Source organism: Lutra lutra, chromosome X (assembly GCF_902655055.1).
Source record: "Lutra lutra chromosome X, mLutLut1.2, whole genome shotgun sequence".
Lineage (NCBI taxonomy): Eukaryota > Metazoa > Chordata > Mammalia > Carnivora > Mustelidae > Lutra > Lutra lutra.
Window position 1 is genome coordinate 15,706,100 of NC_062296.1, and position 24,105 is coordinate 15,730,204.

Genomic DNA, 24,105 nt, shown 5'->3' on the forward strand with positions numbered 1-24,105 from the left:
GCCAAAGCTGCTTGTCTAGCGTAGAGGTCAGCTAAGGTTTTCTTAGAAAACCCTGGGTCCTTGCACTTTGAACTACGCTCTTATTATAGTTCTTGACTTGGTCCATTTTTACAGGTGTTTCTGTCAAGGTCAGTAAACCTCTTTGTTTCAAAGCATTTCAAAGTCAGATTAACCTAAAACCATATGCTATCAATATAAACCTTTGTCTCTTGGCATTTGGTCAATTTAGGCAAAGACCACCAATTTAGCCCTTAGAACTCATTTAATTTCTCTGATAAGTTTATATTTTAAGAGTAAATTTAAGTCTGCGATAACATATCCTGTTTGTCAATTTCGGGTTTTTGCATTTCATGTATGACCAATTAACAAGCACAGTTAAATTGGCATTACTCAAGGGAGTCTCTAGACGGTCTGTGCAGTGTATGGGTAGTTGCTTGTTATTTTTTTTTTTTTTTTTGACAGAGACAAGCAGTTTCAGGGTTTCCTTTTTCAGGCAAAGGAAGGAGGTTGGGTTTATAGTGCTGTAGCAATGGACAGTGGTGTCCGAAGGAGAAGAGAACACCTAATGGGAGGTAGGTAACAAGCTTAAAAGTAGTGAGCATTATTTTAGAGAGAGAGAGTAAGCATATGTAAGCAGGGGGGAGGGGCAGAGAAAGAGGGAGAGAGAATCTTTTTTTTCTTTTAAGATTTTATTTATTTTATTTGACAGAGAGACAAACAGTGAGAGCGGGAACACAAGCAGGAGGAGTGGGAGAGGGAGAAGCAGGCCTCCTTCTGAGCAGGGAGCTCCATGGGCCACTAGATCCCCGAACCCCAGGATCATGACCCAAGCCCGAACGCAGATGCTTAACAACTGAGCCACCTGGGTGCCCAAGGTAGAGAATATCTTAAGCCGGTCCCATGCCCAGTGCAGAGCCTGATGCAGGGCTTGATCTCAGACCATGACTGAAGCAGACATCAAGAGTCAGTCCCTTAACCGACTGAGCCACCCAGGCACCCACAAGTGACCACTGTTTTTTATTTAATACAAGAAGGGTATGTTTTTTAGCACAAAAGCATGAAGAGCCATTAGGTTTAATTAAAACTGACCTAGCTGAAGTTTCATGTTTAGCTACTGCTGGTATAGCTCTGAAACTAGGGGTATGTGGCTTGGCTACGGGGTCTGATGAAAGACTAAAATAAGCAATAGGCCTCTGAAGAGTGTCATGGAGCTTGTCAGGCAGCAGCTCAAGTGCTAGTTCACATACTTTATGAACAGAAAGAGAGGGGATTGTGAATCCAGAATTCTGAACAAGTTTGTGGGAACGTTATTGTATCTGTCTTTGTGCTTATACGTAACTATGTTTCCTCTACCTTGAAAAGTATTCAGTCATTGAAATACATCCATCTACAAGTAGTCCTGGTCCACCCATGTCATAGTGCAGGCTAGGTCATAGTGGGGTGATTAGCACACAATAGGGCAATCTGGGTGGGGCCAGGGTATAAATACAGGCAGACTCCCTGGGACAGCTCAGACACTGGAGAAGAGCCTTGATGAAGACGTCTGGAACCCACCTTTGTGGAGGCAAGGCTTGTATCCAGAAAACGACCAACATCCATCCAACTACCAGGTGAGTAGTCCCATCAGAAAAACAAGGTAATGGCAGACGTGGAGGATAGGGAACATATAACAAATAGGGCTTAGAGGTGCAACTCACTGAGATAAACTATTTTCTTTACTATTTCTTTATTCATTTATTCTATTTGTTCCACAATGAATTGGAGATAGTTTACAAGGACTCATTCAATATAGCGATTTTTTTTCCCAATATAGCCATCTAAACAAATTTTAAAGAAAGAGATAGAGGGCCAAGGGATAAATGTACTAAGCTGGTAAACTAGTTAAAGATCCAGTACCAACACTGATTCTCTGTTCAAACACACAGCAAAGGGGAACATTTCAACCCGGGGCAAGAGGGCTCCGAAGAAGACGGTGAAGCTGGCGTTGGAAGGGTAAGTAGCACTCAAATGGGTGTAGACGAAGTAAAGTGAGTTCAGGCCTGGGGGGAGCCCTGATACCTATGTGCCCACAGCAGAGGTGGTGGGGAGAAGCCTTGGTGGGGGCGTGGAGGGGACCAAGCAAGCCACATGGGGTCCTGAAAGCCTGCTAAGGAATAAGACTGGGCTCCTTTGTAAAGGTCCAGCAGTTTCCAAAGGCTCCAAGGTATGAAAAACTGAGATAGAGCATAGAAAATATGTCAGACTCATAAGGTAAGCGACTTATCTTCATGTAACTGCACATAAATCCCTAGGTATGGGAACAGGCAGAGACAAGTATCTTCAACAAGGGTTACCTGGTTACTGTGATGTAAGAAGTCTATGACATCACACAATAGCAGCAGGGACAGGGTGGGGATACCAGGGTGGGAAAGACTTCGGGACCTCTTAATTGATAGTGGCCCATTTAGTTGCACTTTTGCTCCCAAGGGAAGCTGTTCAGAGGGAGAGATACATTTCCTGACATTACTATTCAGGTGTCAGCACAAGGTGTTCTCTTGAGTGGCTGAGGGACCCATGGGAGAAAGGAGCCATGATGCCTCCATGGTGAGGCATTGATGACCTAACAAACTAAAGACTCCCATTGGTGGAAGCTGGCCAATGGCTGCCTCCTACCTAATCACATACTCTGTATCAGCAACCAGTGGCCTTGACTGCCACTAAAGCACCCATATCATAGGGTAGGACTGTGAAAAGGAATAAAGATGGACCTAGAAGTTAGTGCTCCCCGCCCCACCTCACACACTGAATCTTGCTTGCTCTGGGGGAGGGAATACAGGGTAGCATTAATCATCCCTAACATCACTCTTAACACGTCAGCACCAGATTTTGTCACAATAGACGTAGGACTCCTGGAGGGCAGTGGGAGAGGGAGGGGGAGGAGCCATGATGCCTCCATTGTGAGGCACTGATGGCCTGGCAAACAAAGGTCACCCATTGGTGGAAGCTGGCCAATGGCTGCCCTTAATCACACCCTCAGGATCAGCTGACAATGTCCTTGACTCCCACCTCAGCTCCCATATCATACGGAAAGAATGTTAAGAGGCATAGGGATGGCCCTAAAAGGTAGTGTTCCTCTCCCACTACCTTTCCACCTCACACACTGAATCCTGCTCTAGGGGAAGGAATGGAGAGTAGCCTTAGTTATTCCGACGTCACTACTCACATGGGTTGGGGGGGCTTCATGATGCCTCCATTGTGAGGCATTGATGACCCCTCACAGTAAGGCCTCCCATTGGTGGAAGCTGGCCAATAGCTGCCCTTCTACTTAAGCACACCCTCAGGATCAGTGTACAATGTACTCAGTTACCAAGCGAGCATTCTAAATCATAGGGTCAAGCCCCATGACACATTCACTTCGTCACTAAACCTCATCTGAGGAGAAAGACCTGAGAAGGTAGAATTAGTCATCCCTGATACAGATAATACTCATACGTCAGCAACAAAGTATTCTCTTAGTGGCTGAGGGACCACATGGTGGGGAGGAGCCTCCATTGTGAGGTATTGTTGGTCCTACAAAGTACGGCTTCCCATTGGTGGATGCTGCTCAATGGCAGCTGCCTCCTGAATCAGACACCCTGTATCAGCAGCCAATTAACTTGTTTATCATCCCAGCACCTCAAATCGTAAGACCTGGCCATTTAGACAAATAGGGGTGACCTTGGAAGGTAGTGCTCCCCCGCCCCGTGACACCACCACCTCTGCACAGTACGATCCACACTGGGGAAGGAATTCAGAGGGTTACAGAAGTCACTCTGACATTACTATTCACGTGTCTGACCAAGGTTCTCTCTGATTGGCTGAAGGGGGCAAAGAGCCATGATGCCTCCATTGTGAGGTATTGCTAGGCCTCTGAAGCCACGCATTCCCATTGGTGGAAGCTTGGCCAATAGCTACCCTCCTACAGCATAATGGTCTCTCTGCCAACCACAGTGGGGGTTTGTGTTAGATCCAAAGGTGAAAAGGTCTCTCCCCCATTACCACTCTCCTGAGTATACAAAAAGCATAAGTGGGTTTTAATGAAAGGATTATTATGTCTTGAGACATTAAGTGATAAATGTCTCTAAGAGTTTGTGGAATAGGAAAGACAATATTACGCAAAATGGGAAAGTGATTTTTAAACCTTTTCTGTGTAATTATGTATAAATGTATATAATATATGATCTATATAATTTATATATTATATAAACATACAATGTAAAAACCTCACCAGTCAGGAAAGGTATGGGACTTTTCCTGACCCCATTTGAATCTGTTGAAAGGGGTTTTAATTTCCTTTTGGGATATATATATGAACTGGGTCGTGGTTGCTATGGAGATCTCAAAGCTCATCCTAACTTCTCTGTGGTTATGTCTGAAATTATGTCTTTGGGGAGATTCAAATTATGAGAATGAGGACTGTGGGTGTCTGCCTCTCAAGCTGCCACTTGTTATCAGCTCCCCTCATCTACTAAACCAGAAAGACTCATAGATTCCTAATCTTAATAGATGATTACATTTCATAGTAGATCTTTTATCCTGTCAACCATCCTGAATAACACACCAAATTAATTTGGGGGCATAAATGGATGTGCTTTTTAGGAGAGTTTGGCTCTATTTTCAGCTGTGAATTATGCATTAGTAAGAATTATTTGGACAGCATTCATCATCATTTCCGAAGTTAATGAAATTCCATTACACTTCAGTACATTTTCATTTCACCCAGTGGTAAATTAATTCTCTCTCCCTCTTTCTGTCTCTGTCTCTTGCTCGTCTTTTGCATCATTTACAGTAGTTACGGAGTGGGAACATGGAGAGGTTGCCTAAGTAGAATAAGTTAAATAAGGGCCAGGAAAGACAGATGTTACTGATTCCCTCCATAATGATGATGTGCTCTATAACTCAATGCCAAGATGAGCAAGGCAGCTTGTTTTCACAGCTGTCACTGCTGTTCTAGTGCTTGAGGATTTGGGGCAGGGTCTGGGTTCAGGGACATAGCTAGGCTACAACTTAGACGTCTGACATATGGCTCCTCTCCTTAACACACAGCTCCCACTTGTGAGCTGCCCACAGCAGTGCATGCCGCCCTGTCACATTGCTGAACACATTGCTTGACCTGGGGGAGCTCTCTGGGCAAAAGGCAGGACCAAGAGCATTGCCAGGTCCAGCTTTGCCCACCCCCAAGAGAAGCCTGGAGCTCTCCTAGGTGCTGGATATTTTCCTTTAATTGTTATTGGTCTCCTTCTTCCTGGTCCCACCCCCTCTTCCAGCCTAGTCAGGGGCTCAGGCCAGATCTTCCTCCCATAGGTCCCCTGCCCAGTGGCCAATAAGTCTATCTCTTCAGTTGGGCTCTCTAGCAACTGCTTAAAGTGCACCCTGGAAGCTACTTTGACACCCCCCCACACCTCACAGTAGGCTTTGCATGTTTCTAGACTCTTTTTTTGGCTAATAGTGTGATGGTTAAAAGGGAGTTCTGGCTCTGAACTCAGACCAGGGTTAGAGTGCCTTGGACTTCTGTGGGAACACTGCCAAGCTCTGTACCAACGTGAGTCCTAGTTCCCACAGCACGAAATGGAGATATGAGCAAGATATGAGATAATGTATGGGAAAATATAGAGCATGGGGCCTGGAACTTGGTAAATGGCAGTTATTATGATTATCCCTAGCTCATTCTAATGATGCTCACTGACTGCTTTCTGATTTCCTGCACCTTTTCATTTCAGTTCGCGGTGGAGCACAGCCTCCTGCCCATTCCCCATGAGGTTTTGAAGGGTAACGGGAGGCACTAACACGTGGCAGGTCCAGGCCTACTCATACTAACAATCCCCAGCTTCCCAATGTAGGCTGGTCTAGGTCAGTCCAAGCCACCCTAAATGTGCCATTTGCTTCCTCCCCTGTTTTGTAAATACACCCAGCCAGCTTTGTTTTACATTGGCTATGTGGAGGTTGACCTTGTGTCTACATAAGTGAGGGAAGGGTAGGGCTTCTCTCTTCTCTCTAACTGTTCCATTCAGCCCAGCATGGAGCCCCTTCAGGCACTGTGCTAGGCAGAGAAATATTTACTAAGTGCCTATAAGTGCTGGGAGATGCTGGGAGTCAGAGCATTCTAGATGGAGAGGGATAACAGATAGGAAAGTCACCCACAAGATGCTGCAGGACTTGAGGCAAAGAGGAAGGTCATTTCCAGAGTGCTTAGTGATTTAACTATACAAATAATAGGCGACATATTACCAACTTTCAGCCTTCAGACAGGTGTGTGCTTTATCTAAGAAAAAGAATGGAACCTTTGGGATGCTTGGGTGGCTCAGTTGGTTAAGCATCTGCCTTCGGCTCAGGTCAGGATCCCAGGGTCCGGCTCCCTCCTTGCTCAGTGGGGAGCCTGCTTCTCCCTCTGGCTGTGGCTCCCCCTGCTTGTGTTCCTTCTCTCTCTTTCTGACAAATGAATAAAATCTTTTTTAAAAATAATTTTAAAAAAATTAAAAAGAAAAAGAATGGAAACTTTGAATCCTTTATAGAGGAAAAGGGCTCCAAATTCCTAAATATCAAAACCATACAAAAACAAGTCTGTCTCCATGGGTGAAAAATCCTCAATCAATCAATTCTGTCAGAACAATTAGAAATGATCACAGTCAGATGGATTGTTTTCTGGTCAATGGGATTTGGCCAAACCAACCGGAATGAAATCAAGCAGCTGGCAATCCCATTGATTGTACCATCACAGGTCATTTTCTAGTCCAAAAAAAATGACCTCCACATGAGCAATTCAGGCATGTAATAACAACACAGACTGTCGCTTCTCTACAGTAGTTATCACTTTAGATAACTCTTCGGCTTGATTTAGTTGCCCCGTGTAACACGATGTATATTTATTCAGATTATTTGGCGTTCTCTATTTCAATTAACTCCAGACAGGTCCCCTCCAAAGGTAAAAGGCAGAGAGTATAAGTGTATTTACCCACATTAACCAAATTGGCAGGTAGTCAGGCAAACAGAACCATGGCAACATCTGTCTAGAAAGCTGCCCAGAGCTCCGGAGCCAGGAGGGTGATTTGAATCCGGTGGAGATAAGAGCATAACCTTGACTGTAATTCATAGTTGTCAGGGAAATGGCAGAACTGGGGAGGCGCCTTATTCTTGCTGAAAGCAGAAGCCATTAATGTGGGGAAGTCATTAGCATTGATTGAGATAGGTACAGTATATCCTGGGACCACGTGCAGCCCCCTTATCAGGAAATGGTTTCCAAGGGTCACCAATCCTAGGAAGCTCAGGTTGCTGGGACTCGTGTGGAACACAGTACATCTGTACATGAACCTGACGGCTAAAAGGCTGCAGGAAGCATTCATTAGACGGGGCCCTGAACTGGACCGGGTGCCCAGAAGGAGAGTTAAACGATCTGATCACAAGGTCTCTCCCTCTGTCTCTTTCTCCCTCCCGCCTCCCCCATTCCACAAACTTCTCCCTACTAATAGCAATCTACAGAAGTGATCAATTTCTTAAAATTAAAAGGAGACATGTGTTCTTTCAGTGGTGGAAATTAGGTTTCCAGAGGGGCGCCTGGCTGGCTCAGTCAGTAGGGCATGCGACTCTTGATCTCGGGGTTGAGAATTCAAGCCCCACCTTGGGCATAGATCTTATTGTAAATTAAAAAAAAAAAAAAGAAAGGTTTTGGCGTGCCTGGGTGGCTCAGTGGGTTAAGCCTCTGCCTTCGTCTCAGGTCATGATCTCAGGGTCCTGGGATCGAGTCCTGCATCGGGCTCTCTGCTCAGCGGGGAGCCTGCTTCCCCCTCTCTCTCTGCCTGCCTCTCTGCCTACTTGTGCTCTCTCTCTCTATGTGTCAAATAAATAAATAAAATCTTTTTAAAAATTAAAAAAAAATAGTTTTCCAGGGGCACCGAGCTGCCTCAGTCAGTGAGGCAGGCGAGTCTTGATCTTGGGGTTGTGGGTTCCAGCCTCTTGTTGGGTGTAGAGATTGCTTAAAAATAGAATCTTTAAAAAAATTAGGTTTCCAGAAGTAATTCTAATAGAAAGAATGTCAAACTCCCCATCTTTGGAACAGGTTTCAGGCTGAGACCAGGAACTTAAGTGTTTCTCCAGAGTTCTTCATTTTGCTCTGGAATGATTTAGTCACTACATAATACATGGCCACTCGTGTTTTTAGCTATGGCCCTGGTCAGGACCTGCTTATAACAATCCTTTATTGGGGCGCCTGGGTGGCTCAGTGGGTTAAGCCGCTGCCTTCGGCTCAGGTCATGATCTCAGGGTCCTGGGATCGAGTCCCGCATCGGGCCAAGAGGCCTGCTTCCCTCTCTCTCTCTGCTTGCCTCTCTGTCTACTTGTGATCTCTCATCTGTCAAATAAATAAATAAAATCTTTAAAAAAAAAACAAACAAACAATCCTTTATTTTAGCCGCCGCCAAGAAAAGGTCCATTCTAGATAAGAGACCAAATTAGTACACATTTTCATCTTGCTTTCCTTGAATATTTCTCCTCTCACCAGCAATATTCAAGAGGTCCAAATACTCTGCATCTTTGTCAGCATGTTGATAGTATCAGTTTTGGTTTTGCTTTGTCTCTATTTTAACTAACCTGATCGGGTATGCAGTGGAATCTCACTGTGGCTTTAATTTGCATTTCCCTCATGACTAATGAGGTTGAGCATCTTTTCATATGCATGTTTGCCAGCATTATGCCTGGCACATAATAATTGCTCCCTGCCAAGATTTCAGGTGTTTTTTTTTTTTTTACCCTCTTCTTTCCAAATGCATGATTTTAACAGAGGCCACCAAGAGACAAGATCTTCACCTCCCTGCTGGGGGAGGTTTAAGTAGCTGTCACGTGCTGTAGGAGGAAGGCAGCGGGGAGTTAGGAAGACAAAGGGGTGTCTTTGGGAACCACACTACGTAAGTTGAACACAGACTTCTGGTAGTGAGAGTTGTCCTAATTCTAGAAATGCTTTGCATGGTGACTAACATAATATAATTTAAAAAATTATTTAAAACAATTAAAAAAATAAAAACACTTTTCAATACTAAAAATTCTTTTCAATTCTAACTTCTCTGGATTAAACATACAGACAACACACACGCACGTGCACACACGTGCACACACACATGCGCACGCACACGCACACAGCAGTTTTCTCTTTTTAATTAAACAGTTGTTTCTGTGAATTGTATCCTACAGGTAGACAGCTGGATTGGAAGCTGGCTATAACCAGCCACTGCAGAGTTGCCCATGTCGTGGCTGGCTGCATTATTACACTTATGATTCATATAAAATAAGATGAGAACATTCACTTATCTTTACAGCCCCCCTTCACGCTCTGAAATCAAGTCTCTACAGTTCCTCATTTCTTTTGCTGCTTAACAAGAAAAAAGCAACTTGATTCTTGAAGGCTGAAACCTGATTGCATTTTGACTCACTCAATATTAGCTAAAACATGTTAAAACTAGGCTAGACGTGGGGGGGATGGAATTTAATGAAATATGAGACAAGATCTCAACCCCAGGAGGGCAATTTGTGGTCCTATACCTTGGGTTTATTTCAGGAAACAGCTGAAAATTCCTTGTAGTCCAGACTTGGTGCATGGGGCCTAGACACGAGAGGCAAGGCATCTTAAAAAAAAAAAAAAAAAAAAAAAAAAAAGGCCTTTTCTTTTCTTTCTGAACACAAAATTTCCTTTGGTCCCCGACTCACTTTTTAACAGCATTCTCAGCTTGTGCTCAACTGTTTCCTGTTCACATTTTCCAAATGCCCTTGTTTATTATTCTCTTCCTTAAAAAAAGCTATAGAGAGACAGCATAAAATGTTATCTAAGCCTTAACATGTATTCGTAGCCCAAGGAACCAACAAAAGTCAAAAGTGTGGAGAGAGGAGGGGCGAGGGTAATATTACTATTGTTCAAATTACAGAGATGTAATTCCTCTATGACATATAAAGGAGTGATAGATAGATGTTCTTGTTTAAGGAAGCTCTTCACCTAACTGATAAATTAATCAGAGGGGGACGGGATTATACCTGACAACAAACACTGGAAGGAAGTCCATCCTTTTCGGTGCATAATTCTGTGCCCGCTTATTACCAAAGAGAATTTTATGTGAGCGAGGGAGTTTTGCTCCACTTAACTACGCAGTCAGTTCTTAATTATCCGTGTTAAGAGAGAGAAGCAATTGCTCTGATAAGCTGAAACAACAGATAATCAAAAATTCTTTCCCTTAATTAGTCACCTGTCCTCCTACAGTCTGTCTCCCCCTCCGCCTGAGCCCAGCAAACATTTGTTGTTAATTAGGGAAAATATTTTCCCGAGGTAATCTCTCCCCCTACAGGCAACTAGCCTACCAAGCCTGTGGATCAGTTCCCCAAGGGGAGGCTGTTATCACCCGAGTGCCCCTGCACTCGTCTCCGGTGGGGTCTGTTGGGGGGCTGGCGAGGACCGCCCCCCTCTCCGCGAGTTGGAAAGGTGCGTGTTCACTAGCCAGAGCGCACACGCGCACCTCCTGCTCCCCGTCCTCGCGCATCTGGGAGGCCAAGCTGGCAGGGAGGAGGTGGTACGGAGTAGTGATCGCGGGCTGAGAACATCAGGGGGAGCTGAGGGACTCTGGGCACAGTGCTCTCTGAGCCTCAGCTTACTCGGTTGTAAAACGAGGATCATAATAATTATTACCTCACTGGGCTGTTGTCAGATGTAAATGGGAGACAGTGCAAAGCCCCTGACCCAATGGGTGCCCTTGGTGACGTCAGCCATTTTAGTCTTCTTATTAAAAAGATTGTTGATTGTGCCAAGAACTGTTACGAGAGTAAGTGGATCCGCTCAACGAGGCGCCAGTGGTTTGGTTGCAAGTGATTCATTACAATTGTACTAAATAAAAACTTTTGACTGCTTAAAATACATTCTATCGGCTGCCGGCTGGCCAGCAAGAACCATTGCTTCAGTTCTCAAATCTGAGAACTCTTTCTGGGAGTTCTCCCGGGGTTCCCAAGGGTGGGAAGGGTCTCTCCGGAAATTGAGATTCCCGGGCTGGGGGCCTCGGGAGTCCCGGGGGGAGCACTTCCTTCCGCACTGAGCACCCTGTTGAGCTTAAAGCTCGGGTAAGGGAGGGCTCCTGGGGCGGAGGATTCCGCCTGACCATCCCCACTTTCCCACCGGAACTACTCAGGCTTTCTTTAAATATGTAAATATCATTGATTCCATCTTCCAACCTTGCTCCGGGCCTGGGAGCTATTCTCCTGGGAAGGTGATTTTGCAAATAATTTAATCTCGTCCCTTCCGGGTGGGTTTTATCAGACCACCTTTGGGAATTCTGGGACGGGTCTACAGTCACCGCTGCATACGTTAACTACCTGTGTGACCTCGGTCAAAACACTTGTCCTCTGGACTATGAAATGGGTTGCCCTAGAAATTCTCTGAGGATGGTTCTTTCCTGCTCAGACCTAGCGTTCTAGGATTACAGGTGCCGGCGGTGGGTGGGGGAGGTATTGGAAACAACACAATAACTCGCACATTTGAAGGAGGACAGAGATGGGTCACACGTACTTAATTAATAATACCGCCCGGAGAAGCTCTTCTCCTAACCTCATTTTATTTATTTGTTTTTAAAGCTAATCTTTTTTAAGAGAGAGAGAAAAGGAGCAGAGGGAGAGGGAGAGAGACTCTTAAACAGGCTCCACACCCAGGACGCAGCTGCGAGCAAACCGGGCTGGATGGCAGGACCCCCAAGAACAGGACCTGAGCCAAAATCAAGAGTCAGGGGCTTAACCACCTGAGCCACCCAGGCGCCCTCTCCTAATCTCATTTTAGATAAAGGTAGAGACTAGCTTGCAGAAACACCGTAAGGTTTAACATATCTGAAGTCCCACAAATTATTTGGTCAATGGAATGATTTTCTCCTAGTTTTTCCCTAGGCCACCCCAGGGACCAGAAGGACCAGACCTTGCAGGAGGCTATGCTCCTTTTCCTCACTAGGTGGCAGCAACACTTAGCTTTGTCAAAGAGAAAAAGGGTCTATTGTCACTGGTATGAGGATCTCTATCATCTCATGTTTCATTTTGGAGCATCGCCATACTGTCTGTTTCTATTTCTGTTTTATTTTCCTGAACAACTAGTAATCGTAAATAATGATACAGGTTTCGTGGGGGGGGGGATGCCATAAAAGAACCAAAGCAAGAACTGAGTAGGACCCTTTAACTCGCAGACGATGAAACAGCTCTAGCCAAGGTCATAGGTGTAGGGTGAAGTGGCAAAGTGGGAACTAGAGCTCCAGTCTCTTAACTCTGCATCCCAATCTCTTCCACTTTCCTTCTTCAGGGAGGTAAATATTGCCCGAAGATTTCATTTAGCAACTGTGCGTGCTGAGGCAGATTAGTTCATCTCTCTGGGCCAGAGTTCCTCATCTGTTATAAGGCCATAATAATAATAATAATAATAATAATAATAATATTAATATCGACTTCCTAGGATTTTACAAGAATTAGAGACCAGGGACGCCTGCCAGTGAGGCATGCGACTCTCGATCTCGGGGTCATGAATGGAAGCCACACATTGGGGGTAGAGATGACTTCAGGAAATACAAGAAAAAAAAAACAGAATTAGAGACCATGTGTGTAAGGGACAGAGAGGCACGTGACAGAGTCTGATACAACATATGACGTACACATGCTTTTTTTTTTTTTTTTTTTTTAACAAAAGCAGTAAAGCCATCCTCAGGAAATCAGGAATGGGAGAGGAATTCAAGGCTCCTTTCAAAGCTAACAGTCTCCCAACAGTCACTGATTTGGTATGGAGATGAACTGTGTGTCTAACTCCAAGTCTCTTCCTTAGGAAAACAAGTGAGAGACAGAGGTTCCTTCCATTATACCCCCTAACCACATCATTCGCCCACTGCAATAAGACCTGCGGTGGAGAGCCGGGCTTGCTCAGAAGATGAGTCTCTGAGTACCACATCCTGTCTAGTTCATTGAACTCAACTGGAAACATGCAAAAGGTCAAGAAAAAAAACACCAATTCAGGTGAGTGCGGTCTTCCTCTGCAGAGCCCCACGATTGGAGAACACTGCGTTTGCAGATCGCATAGGGTAACTCTAATCAGAGACCCATTTCACAGAAGTTGTTCTTAGGATAGAAACCACTAAGTCTCTCCAGAAAGCCTAGGGCCGGGCTAGGTGATGTGGCCTGGTAGAGTCCTATAGAGTCACCACAGCTAAATTAAATCCAAGTGATAATAATGGCTGACACTGATAAAATGCCTACCCATCTCTACGATGTTTTGTCTACTCTTTACAAAGCACTTGGGGATTCTGGTCTCATTTAATCCTTGAAACAACACTGGAGTCAGCATGGCTGGTAAGTCACCATGTCATAAATGAGAGCGTGAGAGGCAGGACAAGAAGAAGCACAAAGGCCTTGGAGTCAAACAGACCTGAGTTCATGTCACAGCTCAGGCGGTTCCTAGCTGTGTGACTCTTTCTAAGCTCGTATTTCCTCATTCATAAAATAGGGATGATAATAGTGTTCACTCCAAGGATGGCTGTGAGGATTAAATGAGATGCCGCATGGAGGCAAAGGGCCTTGACACTCAAAAACATAACTTATTGTGATTGAATCAGTGACAATTTGTAAGTGACAGAAGTCAGAACAGGCACCCCAAGCCCAGTGGGCTGAAAGTTTTGAATTCAAGCCCACAGATACATAGGACCACAGTTAGATTTTCTTCTTGAAAGGGCAGGCTTTTCTTCAAAACCCAGATCGCTGTTTTGTTTGTGACGGAAATTCACATGTGAATCTCTGGCAGTCCTTTGATTTGGTGAAGCTCTTGGGATGTCACACTCCATGTGAGGGTTTTCTTAGATTTTAATACAGAAATTGTTCATCCTGTTCTGTATTAGCACGTTTACTTTTGGTCCAAGACACTGAACAGGAGGAGGAAGTCAGAAAAAGGCCAGGAAAGCATGATTACTGCCAAGGGTACAGGGGTGGGGAGAGTGGGGGGAGGAGGGGTTGCTGGGAAAGGAAGTTTCAAGCAAGAATCTTCAAGTTCCTTTTCTATGCCTAGACAGAACAGTTAAACCACTTTTTTTTTTTTTTTTTTTTGCAATAATATAGCCTCCCGTCACTAGTGACACACAAACACAGTAAACTGGTGGTATTTCTCTGGAGAGCAATCTGGTTTGAGAGCTCTTTCTGTGTCTCATTCCATTTTTGAGAACATATTCCAAGGAAACAACCCCAAAAGGGGTACAGGGGTGGGAGGGCGGTAAGCTATGTAAGATTGTTCCAAGTCCCACTATTTATAATGGTGAAAAATTGAAAACAACCCAAATGTTCAATAATGGTAAAGTGTCTAAAAAAAAAAGTAGTCTACCGACCAGATGGAACATTCTTCAGACATCAAAATGGTAAGTATGCGGGCTGTGTTAAGTGAAAAAAGGAGATCACAATGTGGTATAGACACAAACATTACAACTATGTAAACCTAAAATATATGTGGATGTGAATATAAAGGAAGAAAAATGTGTACTGGCTAGAACATGTTCATTCAGCTTTGTGTAGCTGCTATGAACACTGCTTTATAGATATTATCCCGTTTAATACTCGAGGCAACTAATCATCTTGTCAATTTCCACACACAAAAAGGCCCCCTGCCGGGATGGGATTGTGTATAACAGAATTTTGAAAATGGAGCATTAAAACATATGACTCTGCCATTTACTAGCCGGGTGACCTTGGACAAGTCTCCCTCTAAATTGTTTTCTTTGCAAAATAAAGAGGAAGCTGACTAAGGATTAAATCTCAAGCTCTTAAAATCCAGTGCCTTTGAACTAGCAAATAAGTCATTTAAGTTTTTCTCTCTCTGGTGCTTCTGAGGAATCCCAGCTCAGAATGCTCACCTGAAAGTGTTCCTTAACTTGTTGTTTTGAAAAGTGTGGCGCAAAATGCCACCAGAGAAAAATATAACTGACTTTCCTATTTTAAAACAATACACAATTCCAAATATCGTATTGCTGTCATTCGTATTTCCATGACTTTTGTTGGAGACCAGACTAAAAGCGCGTCCTTTCTCCCACACCCAGAGAATTGGTAGAGGTTAGGGGCAGGGGAGTGGGAAATGTACTCATAAAGAATTTGGAACCATGCACAGACAGGGTTAGCAAAAAATGTTAAAATTTTGTGCTGTTACCTCCTCAAGGCCGAAGGGAAATTTGAACCTGCTTTGGTTTCTGTTAGTATTAAAATAATCTTGCCCTGAAAGAGACACTGTGTGTCCCACAAGTGGAAGCTGTCCTTCTGGGATGGGGGGGGGGGTGGTATATTTAGTCATGTGACTTGGTTTAACTCCCAACAGACCTGAGGTTCTTCAAGGCCCATCGTGTGCTTCCTTCTTGACCTTTCTCCTAAGAGAACTGTTCTCTTCTTGCAAGATCAAATAAGGCCATGTCCATTGGGGAGAAATGAGGCGAGTACCAGCTTCCTAGTGGCTGCAGTATATGGGTTTGGGCACTCTGCTCTTGCCTTGTAGAAGGTGTGCCTACGGGTGGGGGATGGGGTCTGGGACGGCAAGCCACCTCAAGGGGATAGACCAGACCCTACCCCTTTCTAGAAAAGGCCTTCTCCTCCCCTTACAACAGAGGAAAACAGAGAAGGAAGGTGGGTGAGGAACAGAGACATAAAGGGTAGTGACTCTTCTGGTTCATTATAAGATTTCAAGTGCATGGATGATTCCCACGGTTGTTTCTCCCCAAACAAGCCTCTTTGTTAGATAGTTATACGCAATTATTCTTTGTGTGAAAACCTGACCACCGCTTGGCTCTGACTGCAAACCCCTTTTCCAGCATTTGAGCTCCAAAATGCTTTGTTCTCTTGGTCTCCTGTCTTCATTATTCTATTGCCTTGTGAAACATCTCCCGCCTTCTGGCCACAAACGAAACCCAGTAGTAGAAGGTGTGGGGGTGAATGGATTAGAGAGCATGGAATTATCTATTCCAATCTATGCTGTGTGCTGTATTGTCATTATTAATGGTATTAGGCATTTGGGGTGGGGGGTAATTCTATTGGTTTCGTAGCCTAATTGTCAAGAGTAAGTGAGACAACATGAAAAAAGCATGTGATATTTGCCTCTAAGATATTAGCTGTTGTTATTACTACTATTTTATATTGAGCTCATACTGAGAACTGTACCTGATCCTTTCTATCAACAAAACGGTTTTTTTTTTTTTTTAAGATTTATTTATTTGAGAGACTGAGGGAGAGAGAGAGAGAACACAAGTGGAGTGGCAAGGGTCAGAGGGAGAGGGAGAAGCAGTCTCCCCACTGAGCAGGGAGCCCAATGCAGGACTCAACCCCAGGACCCTGAGACCGTGACTTGAGTGGAAGTCAGACACATCACTGACCGAGCAACTGTCATTACCCTCATTTTACAGATGCAGAAACCTAGACTTTTCATTGAATAGTCTAAGTGGCAGGGGTGGGACGAAGCCACCACACGGTAATGGGTAAAGGTCATGTTTGGGTACTTTACAAGTTAGCCAATCTGTTACTCTCCTAGCCAGTCAGTTACTAAATTTTGAAAGCTTACATAATACAGCATTTCTCCCAGAACCGATTTTCTTCAAATGTCATTTCCTCCTTCTATAAACAGACTGAACACATCCCTGACTCACATTTGAACAAATTCATTTCACATTTCGAATTTTTCTTTCCCCTGCAGTCAGCCCTATGGCAATTCCACAGGCCCAGGGCCAAATTCCAGCTCATAGTGGAGGATGTGTGAATACCATAGGCTAGGAAAATAGCATGAGACCAACTGACAGTGGTCCCTGAAGTGCTATGTTACCCAGCTCTTCCCCAGCAGGCCGTGGATTAAGATATAAATGAAACATATGGAGATGGGAAAAAGCATATGTCAGGCCTGCTGTGGCCCATGTTCCTGTCAAGCTCATGCACTAGGTCATTTTTAATCATGAAAACACCACCAAGCAGGCTTCCCAAATATTTCTACAGAACTAAAATTGAAATCAGTGCTGTATTTCTCACACCTTCCTTCTGAAGTCAGACTCAGCTGCTGTATCCCAGGATTTGGCACACACCCTCCTCCCCACAGAGAAAGAACTAGTTAGTTCCTCCTGGGTACATTTCGGTCAAATTAATCATCCCCAGGCATAATAATATCAATAACAGCACAAACTCTCTACCAAACACCATGCAGAGTTCTGAGGGTAACACTTGTTGTTAAGAGCGACTTTTTTCCGGGAAGCCTCTCAGGCTACATTGGCCCTTGGCCAACTCCCCCATTCCCATTTTGTCCACTCCCAGATTCAAAGAGTGATTCGATTTTGCTGTTCTTTTTGCCCTTGGCCTAGGCTACCAGGCACTATTTTTAGGGGCCCTCTCTTGCTCTGGCTCCCGCTACTTCTGGAAAGCTCGAGAACTCTGGAATCAGATTATCCCGAATCTGAATCCTGCCTCTGTGAGGTGGGGGAAGAGTAAAGAGGGGCCTGAGAGCCAAGGTATTTGCCCAGTTCTGCTGCTGTGAAAGAGTTCCCAGGAGGGAGCTGAGTCCAGAGCAGCAGACAGGGACCAACTCATTGGACCCCTCACAAAAATGATGGTTGTTCAACATCCTTTTAAGCACGCCTTTGCCAATGTAGCCATATCTCAATCTGTTTCCCTCCCATGTCCCTTTTCCGTTTCATTGGGAGGATATGGGGCAAATTCCAGCTGGATTACATAATGGTTCCCAGCACCAGATCAGGAATTGTCACTCTTTTTTTCCTCCCAAGAGATTATCTGGACAGCCTTTCACGGATGTGCAGGGAAAAGAGCTGGAGTCAAAGTGAAGGCCTGAATTTTGTGGCCTTGCTGGTCATCCCTAGCTCTCACCTTTTGTGGCTATCTTGACAGTAATATCTAGAAACTACAGAAAAGCAAAGTCAAGGGTGTGTGTCTTTCATGAGAACAGAGAACTGTCGTCTGTGTACCCACTGGCCTCAGGGAAAACCTGTACTTTCTCTTCTCTGCCCCATCCACCCTAAGAGTCTTCTCTGAAAACACTCCTCAGGGGCCTGGAGGGGCTGGCTGTTGAGCAAACCTCACTCTGAAGGTTTGCTCTGTGTTGCTGAGTCCTGCATCCCAGCCACACACATGGATGAGAACCCAGTGGCGAAACTTGCCTGGGCTCTTGGCTGCCCAAGTGTGCATTCCGCTAGTCCCACGTGGCCTGAGGAGTGTGCACACAAGGTTCCCTTGTACTCTCAGCCCCTTTTTTTAAATCTCAAAGTACACATTCTCTAAATAGATCTGCAAGCTGGCCCTCAAGGAACAATGGGCTTTATAGTGTAGGCTTTCCACTACAACTGTCTCAGCCCATTGACAATTGAATTTTGCAAAGGGAAATTTTTTTAAAGATTTAAAAAAAATGTTGAAGTAATTTCTATACCCAATGTGGGGCTCAAGCCCATATCCCCAAGATCAAGAGTCACACGCTCATAACTAGTAGAGCCAGCCCTCCCCCCCCAACTCCAGCAAAGGGAAATTCTTAAGAAGAGCCAGAATAAGGGGGGTGCCTGGGTGGCTCAGTGGGTTAAGCCTCTGCCTTTGGCTCAGGTCATGATCTCAGGGTCCAGGGATCCAGCACCACATCTGGCTTTCTGCTTAGCAGGGAGCCTGCTTCCCCGCCTCTCTGCCTACTTGTGATCTATGTCAAATAAATAAATAAAATCTTAAAAAAAAAAAAAAAGAATAGCCAGAATAAGGATGGATTTTTTTTTTAGAGAGGGAGAAAGCAGAGGGAGAGAGAGAATCTTAAAAAGACTCCATAGCCAGTCAGGAGCACAACATGGGGCTTGATCTCGCAACCCTGAGATCATGAACTGAGCCGAAATCAAGGTTTGGACACTTAACTGACTGAACCATCCATGCCCCCCAAGGATGGAATTTTTAAATCACTGACAATGGTTTTATTCTTTCTTAAGTAAACCCTACCCCCAAAGTGAGGCTCGAACTCACAGCTCTGAGATTAAGAACTCGCAGCTCTACAGACTGGGCCAGCTAGGAGCCCCACGTCTCAAACTCTTAAAGACCTAAGAGTTTTTAGAATAGTATGTAGTCCCACATAAAACTTGATGATTAACGAAGTGCGATATATAAATATGCATGAGATTCCTTCCATAGCTTTTGCATTTCACTTTCTGTGTGTGATCTGGATATTTCTCCCCTCGGTCATTCAACTAGCTCCTTTTAAAATGTAGGTGCATATGTGCGTACAGTGTGCTGTGGGATGGAGGGAAAGAGAGGGAAAACCGAATATGTTGTGTGTTGTATCAGAGACCAGCATAGGAAACCCGGCCACGCCTCCTCCCTCTGTGCGGTGCTCCTCCCTCCACTGTGATGCCCTTCCCTGTGTGATGCTTCCTAGTGTTGCCATGACAATACCTTGGCTTTCAATGTACTCTAGGGCAAAGCATCTGCCTGCCCTTAATGAAAAAAAAAAAAGAAAGAAAAAAAAGGTTAAGGATCAGGAAATCAGGAACTAGGAGACACTAGGTCTGTATTAGAATTTTTCAGATTTATTATCATCAAAGAGAAATAATTAGGTACTCAGGTGTACTTGACATCACACTAGACATCATTTGGTATATTTCCTTAGAGTTATATGTTATACAACTAATAACACTTAAAGAATCAGAAACTCTGGGAATGAGGCCCAACCATGTGGGTTCTAATAAACTATCTCGACTCCTCTTTTCTTCTCATTTTCTCCCATCTGGATTTCACCAATTTTTAGCTCTATTAGAAATTCCTAAGTGTCTGTGGGTTCTAATAAACTATCTCGACTCCTCTTTTCTTCTCATTTTCTCCCATCTGGATTTCACCAATTTTTAGCTCTATTAGAAATTCCTAAGTGTCTGTAAAGGGCATTCCTTGATATTTTAGGCTTTTTGGCATCCTCTGAAGCTTCCTTTATGTTACAGGCCTGTATTTAGAATGAGAAGACCCAGCCCATGTTTGCTCTACCTTATTTGAAGTTAAGGGGGAAAAAATGAGGACATTTACTTGCCCTTTAATAATTTTAAGTCTAGATCTTTTCAAACCGCCCCCCCTGCCCCAGTGGCCATCCAGAATATTTTCATTTCTTCCTCCAGTACATAGAGGCTTTTAGTATTTGCTCTCATTCATTCAGCCAACATTTATTGCAAGATAGACTACAAGAGATGTGGTGTCTTTCCCTTTACACACGCATTTTTTTAACATGTGTATTTTGAATCCAGTCCTGAATACTCAGCATTTATTGATTTTGCTGAGTCTTTCTAGGAGAAAGCTGCTCAAGAGGAGACCTACGGATCTCCACTGCAAGACCTATATTAAACACCCATTTACAATGGTTTCTTACTTAAGAGTTTGAATCAAAAAATTTTTAATGGTTTATTTATTTTGGAGAGAGAGCCTGTGGCAAGGAGGGGCCGAGGGAGAGGGAGAGAGAAACCTAAGCAGGCTCTGTGTGTTGGGCCTGGAGGCCGACACCCGGCCCGGGCAGGGCTTGATCTCAGGACCCCGAGATCACCACCGGAGCTGAAACCAAGAGTCAGACACTTAAACCGACTCTGCCGCCCAGGCGTCCAGAGTCAATTCTATTAAAGGCTTAAGAAACAGCTATCGACACTTGAGTTGTGAGGTGTAGTAAGACTACTAACTATAGAAAGTGCAGCTTTGAAAAGTCTCAGGTGCCTGAGTGGGGGGACTGGATCAATGAAAAAGCAGGAGGCATGGGTTAGGAGTTAAGAGTGGACTGGAGATCAGCACCTAGTAAACTGGGAGACACAGCGGAAGGCTTAGTAGACATAAGTGGGCTTGGGTCCTGGCTCTGCCCCTTGCTGGCTGTGCTAACCATGGATGGGCAGGTTAGTCAACCTCCCCATGCCTATTTCTTCATCTGTAAAATGAGGATGAGAATAGAAGCTGTCCCATAAAAGTACTATAAGGATTAAATGAAGGGATCCGTGCAAAGCCTTTAGGACTGTGCCCGCTATTGGGTAGGCAATGGATAAATGACAGCTCTTACTATCTCCCCTAAGTGTCCAAGACTCACCTAATGCTCCAAGCAGAGGGCCACCACTGCCACCATACCCTTTCCCCTCCGAGGTTTAGCTGAATTTCCAGTTTGGAGGGAAATACCTCTTCTTCCTCTCCTCAGAAGCTTACTGCCTCCATCCTGGTGAGCTTAGGCCATGATGATCAGCCCCCCAGACCACCCCAGGAGGGCCCAGGGACTCCCTAAAAAGGAGATGGCACACAGAGCAAGGCCGCCCCAGTTCTCCAGGCAAAGAGAAAGGAGGAGAGATGGGGTGAGGAAGGATGGCTGTGAAGGGTGGTGGCACAGGTGGGTGGAAGGTGCTCCTGGGGTGGGAATTCCAGAGCTGAGAAAGCTTTGAGAAATGACCAGAGCCCGAGGTAAGCCTGTAGCTTAGGAGGGAAGAAAAGTGCAGATTTTTAGGGAAAGAAAGGAAAATGTGAATAGATTTGGCAAGAGATGAGTCCAGAATGACTCATCCCCCGCCCCATCCCCCCAACCCTGGCATCACAGCCAAGCTGCAACAGATGGGAGGTAAGAGTCAGAAATGAGAGGCCAAGTGCCTCCACTGTGGGCCTGCCGGGTGAATCTGACAGGTTGTTCAGGGATGGAGAGGAGAGCCATCTCATGGCTATGAAGCTTAAAACTCCCAGTACAGTGCCGCGGTGGTGGGAGTTGCAGTGGAAATTTGTTAGACTCAGGCAGTCCGCCGAGTGTTTATTACATGTGAATTCCATTTTTTTAAAAACTTCATGGTTTGATAGAAAAAAAAATGTGACAAATCCTAGACCTGTTGTGCCTGTGGTTTCTGAATGTTCTTCCTGCTGGTGTCAGGTTTAAGGGGAAAAAATAACCAAGGGGGGAAAAAAGTGAGCAGGATTCCAGTTCTTTTTTTGCTCACTGGGGAACTTACACGCTTTCCAAACACAGGAGGAGAGGAGCCGCCTGGGTTCCTTCCCAGCTGAGTCTGGGTTGGCCCCAGAAGAATTAGACTCACTCTACCCAAACGGATGCCTTTAGCTCCAATATTTTTCCGAGAAATATACAGTCTTGTGGGGGCTCCTTAGGGAGCTGCTCTAGTTCCAAGAAAACCTCTAAGGCTGGACCCTGACATCGAATAATCAGCATAGAATCAATGGAGGGCAGGGCTCCTTTTCCTGTCTCCCCCCACCACGTGCCAGGCACAGAGCAGATGACGGTTTGAGTGATTCCGCCTTTGAAATGAACAAATGAATGCTAAACTTCCCAGTGCGAAAGAAGGGTTATCTGTAGATTAAAAGAGACTTAAAAGAGATATCAATGCCATGTGTGGACCTTGTTTGGATTTTTTTTTAAAAGATCTTAATCTTTTGACAGAGAGAGTGAGAGATCACGAGAGAGAGAGGCAGGCAGACAGGGGGAAGCAGGCTCCTCACTGAGCAGAGAGCCCGATGTGGGGCTTGATCCCAGGACCCTGAGATCGTGACCTGAGCCAAAGGCAGAGGCTTAACCCACTGAGCCATCCAGGTGCCCCCCTTGTTTGGATTTTTATTCAGACATAGGAAAGGAGATAACAGTTGCGGAAGTTGACCACTGATGAGATATCTGATCATTTTATTTACCGGGTTTTCCAAAACTTTTAATGTTGTCATCATTTTTACAATAAGAGATTTTATATTAAAATCCAGATTTCCAGCTTATTTTGAAAAACGGGAAGATCTGACTACAAATTGGCCCAACTCCTCACTCAGTTCCCATGGGCCGGGATGAAGGAGTGATTGCTCTCTCTCAGTCTTCAGGTCCAGAAATAAGTGCCAATTCTTTGTGAAGGCTTCTCTGAACACCCTAACCAGAAGTGATTTTTCGTCCCTCTGAGCTCTCAGAACACATTTTTATTACTCACCCAGCTCCTAGCAAACATTGCCCATATTTGTTTTTTTGTAAACCTTTTAGTACCCCTCCTCCGCCCACCCCTCCTTCCCCCCAATGCCTGGACTGGATTAAGGCCTTTAAAGGCTCTAAATGCCGAAAAGATCATGGAGGGTGCTTCCCTGTATGTACTTTCAAATCAAATTTTATTTTATTCAAAGTGGTGGTATTTGTAAGTCAGCTGAAGCCACACTGTCTAGATTAAAAAAAAAAAATCTCCATTCGGAAAAATTTCAAACCCACAGAAGAGTTGAAAGAAGAGTAAAACAAACATCTATATAATCCTCTAGTTTTACCGATTTTTAACATTTTGTGATATTTGCTGTTTTTTCCCTCTGAACTGCCTGACAGTAAGTTTCAGGCATTAAAATGCTTTGCCCCTAAACTCTTCAGCTTTTATTTCTTAAGAGAAAGGACATTTCCACAGTAGCATTCTCCTGCCAAAGAAATTTGACCTTAATGCAATATTATCTAATACATGGTTCATATTCAAATTTTCCCCATTGCTACAATAATCAATGCTCTTTAAAGCTATTTTTAAAATCTAGTTTCTTTTTTTTTAAATTTTATTTATTTGACAGAGAGAGAGAGAGTGCACAAGCAGGGGGAGTGGCAAGCAGAAGGAGAGGGAGAAGCAGGCTCCTCACAGAGCAGGGAGCCCTACTCGGGGCTGGATCCCAGAACCCTGGGATCATGACCTGAGCTGAAGGTAGACGCTTAACCAACTGAGCCTCCCAGGTATCCTTTAATCTAGTTTCTAATAAAGGACCATGCTTCGTACTTGGTCGCTTTAGTCTCCTGTAATCCAAAACACTCTCCAGTGTTTGTTTTTAATCTTTTTTTTTTAAAGATTTTATTTATTTATTTGACAGACAGAGATCACAAGTAGACAGAGAGGCAGGCAGAGAGAGAGAGGGAAGCAGGCTCCCTGCCGAGCAGAGAGCCCGATGTGGGACTCGATCCCAGGACCCTGAGATCATGACCTGAGCCGAAGGCAGCGGCTTAACCCACTGAGCCACCCAGGCGCCCTGTTTTTAATCTTTGATGATGATAACATTTTGAAGCATCCAGGCCAGTTGTTTCATAGAATATGTCACAGTCTGGATTTGTCTGAAATTTCCTCA

The 24,105-nt window shown here is 44.6% G+C and overlaps 1 protein-coding gene across 1 annotated transcript in view; it reads left to right on the forward strand.

Annotated features, from left to right (window-relative positions):
• Positions 1-1,510: 1,510 nt before the first annotated feature.
• Positions 1,511-24,105, forward strand: part of MAP7D3 (MAP7 domain containing 3) — a 54,331-nt gene continuing 31,736 nt past the window's right edge. Inside the window, exons 1-3 of the mRNA XM_047715889.1 lie at positions 1,511-1,610; positions 1,926-1,992; positions 12,833-13,020. Of these exons, the coding sequence (XP_047571845.1) occupies positions 12,987-13,020 (34 nt within the window). The 5' untranslated portion in view covers positions 1,511-1,610; positions 1,926-1,992; positions 12,833-12,986. The remainder of the gene's footprint in view (positions 1,611-1,925; positions 1,993-12,832; positions 13,021-24,105) is intronic.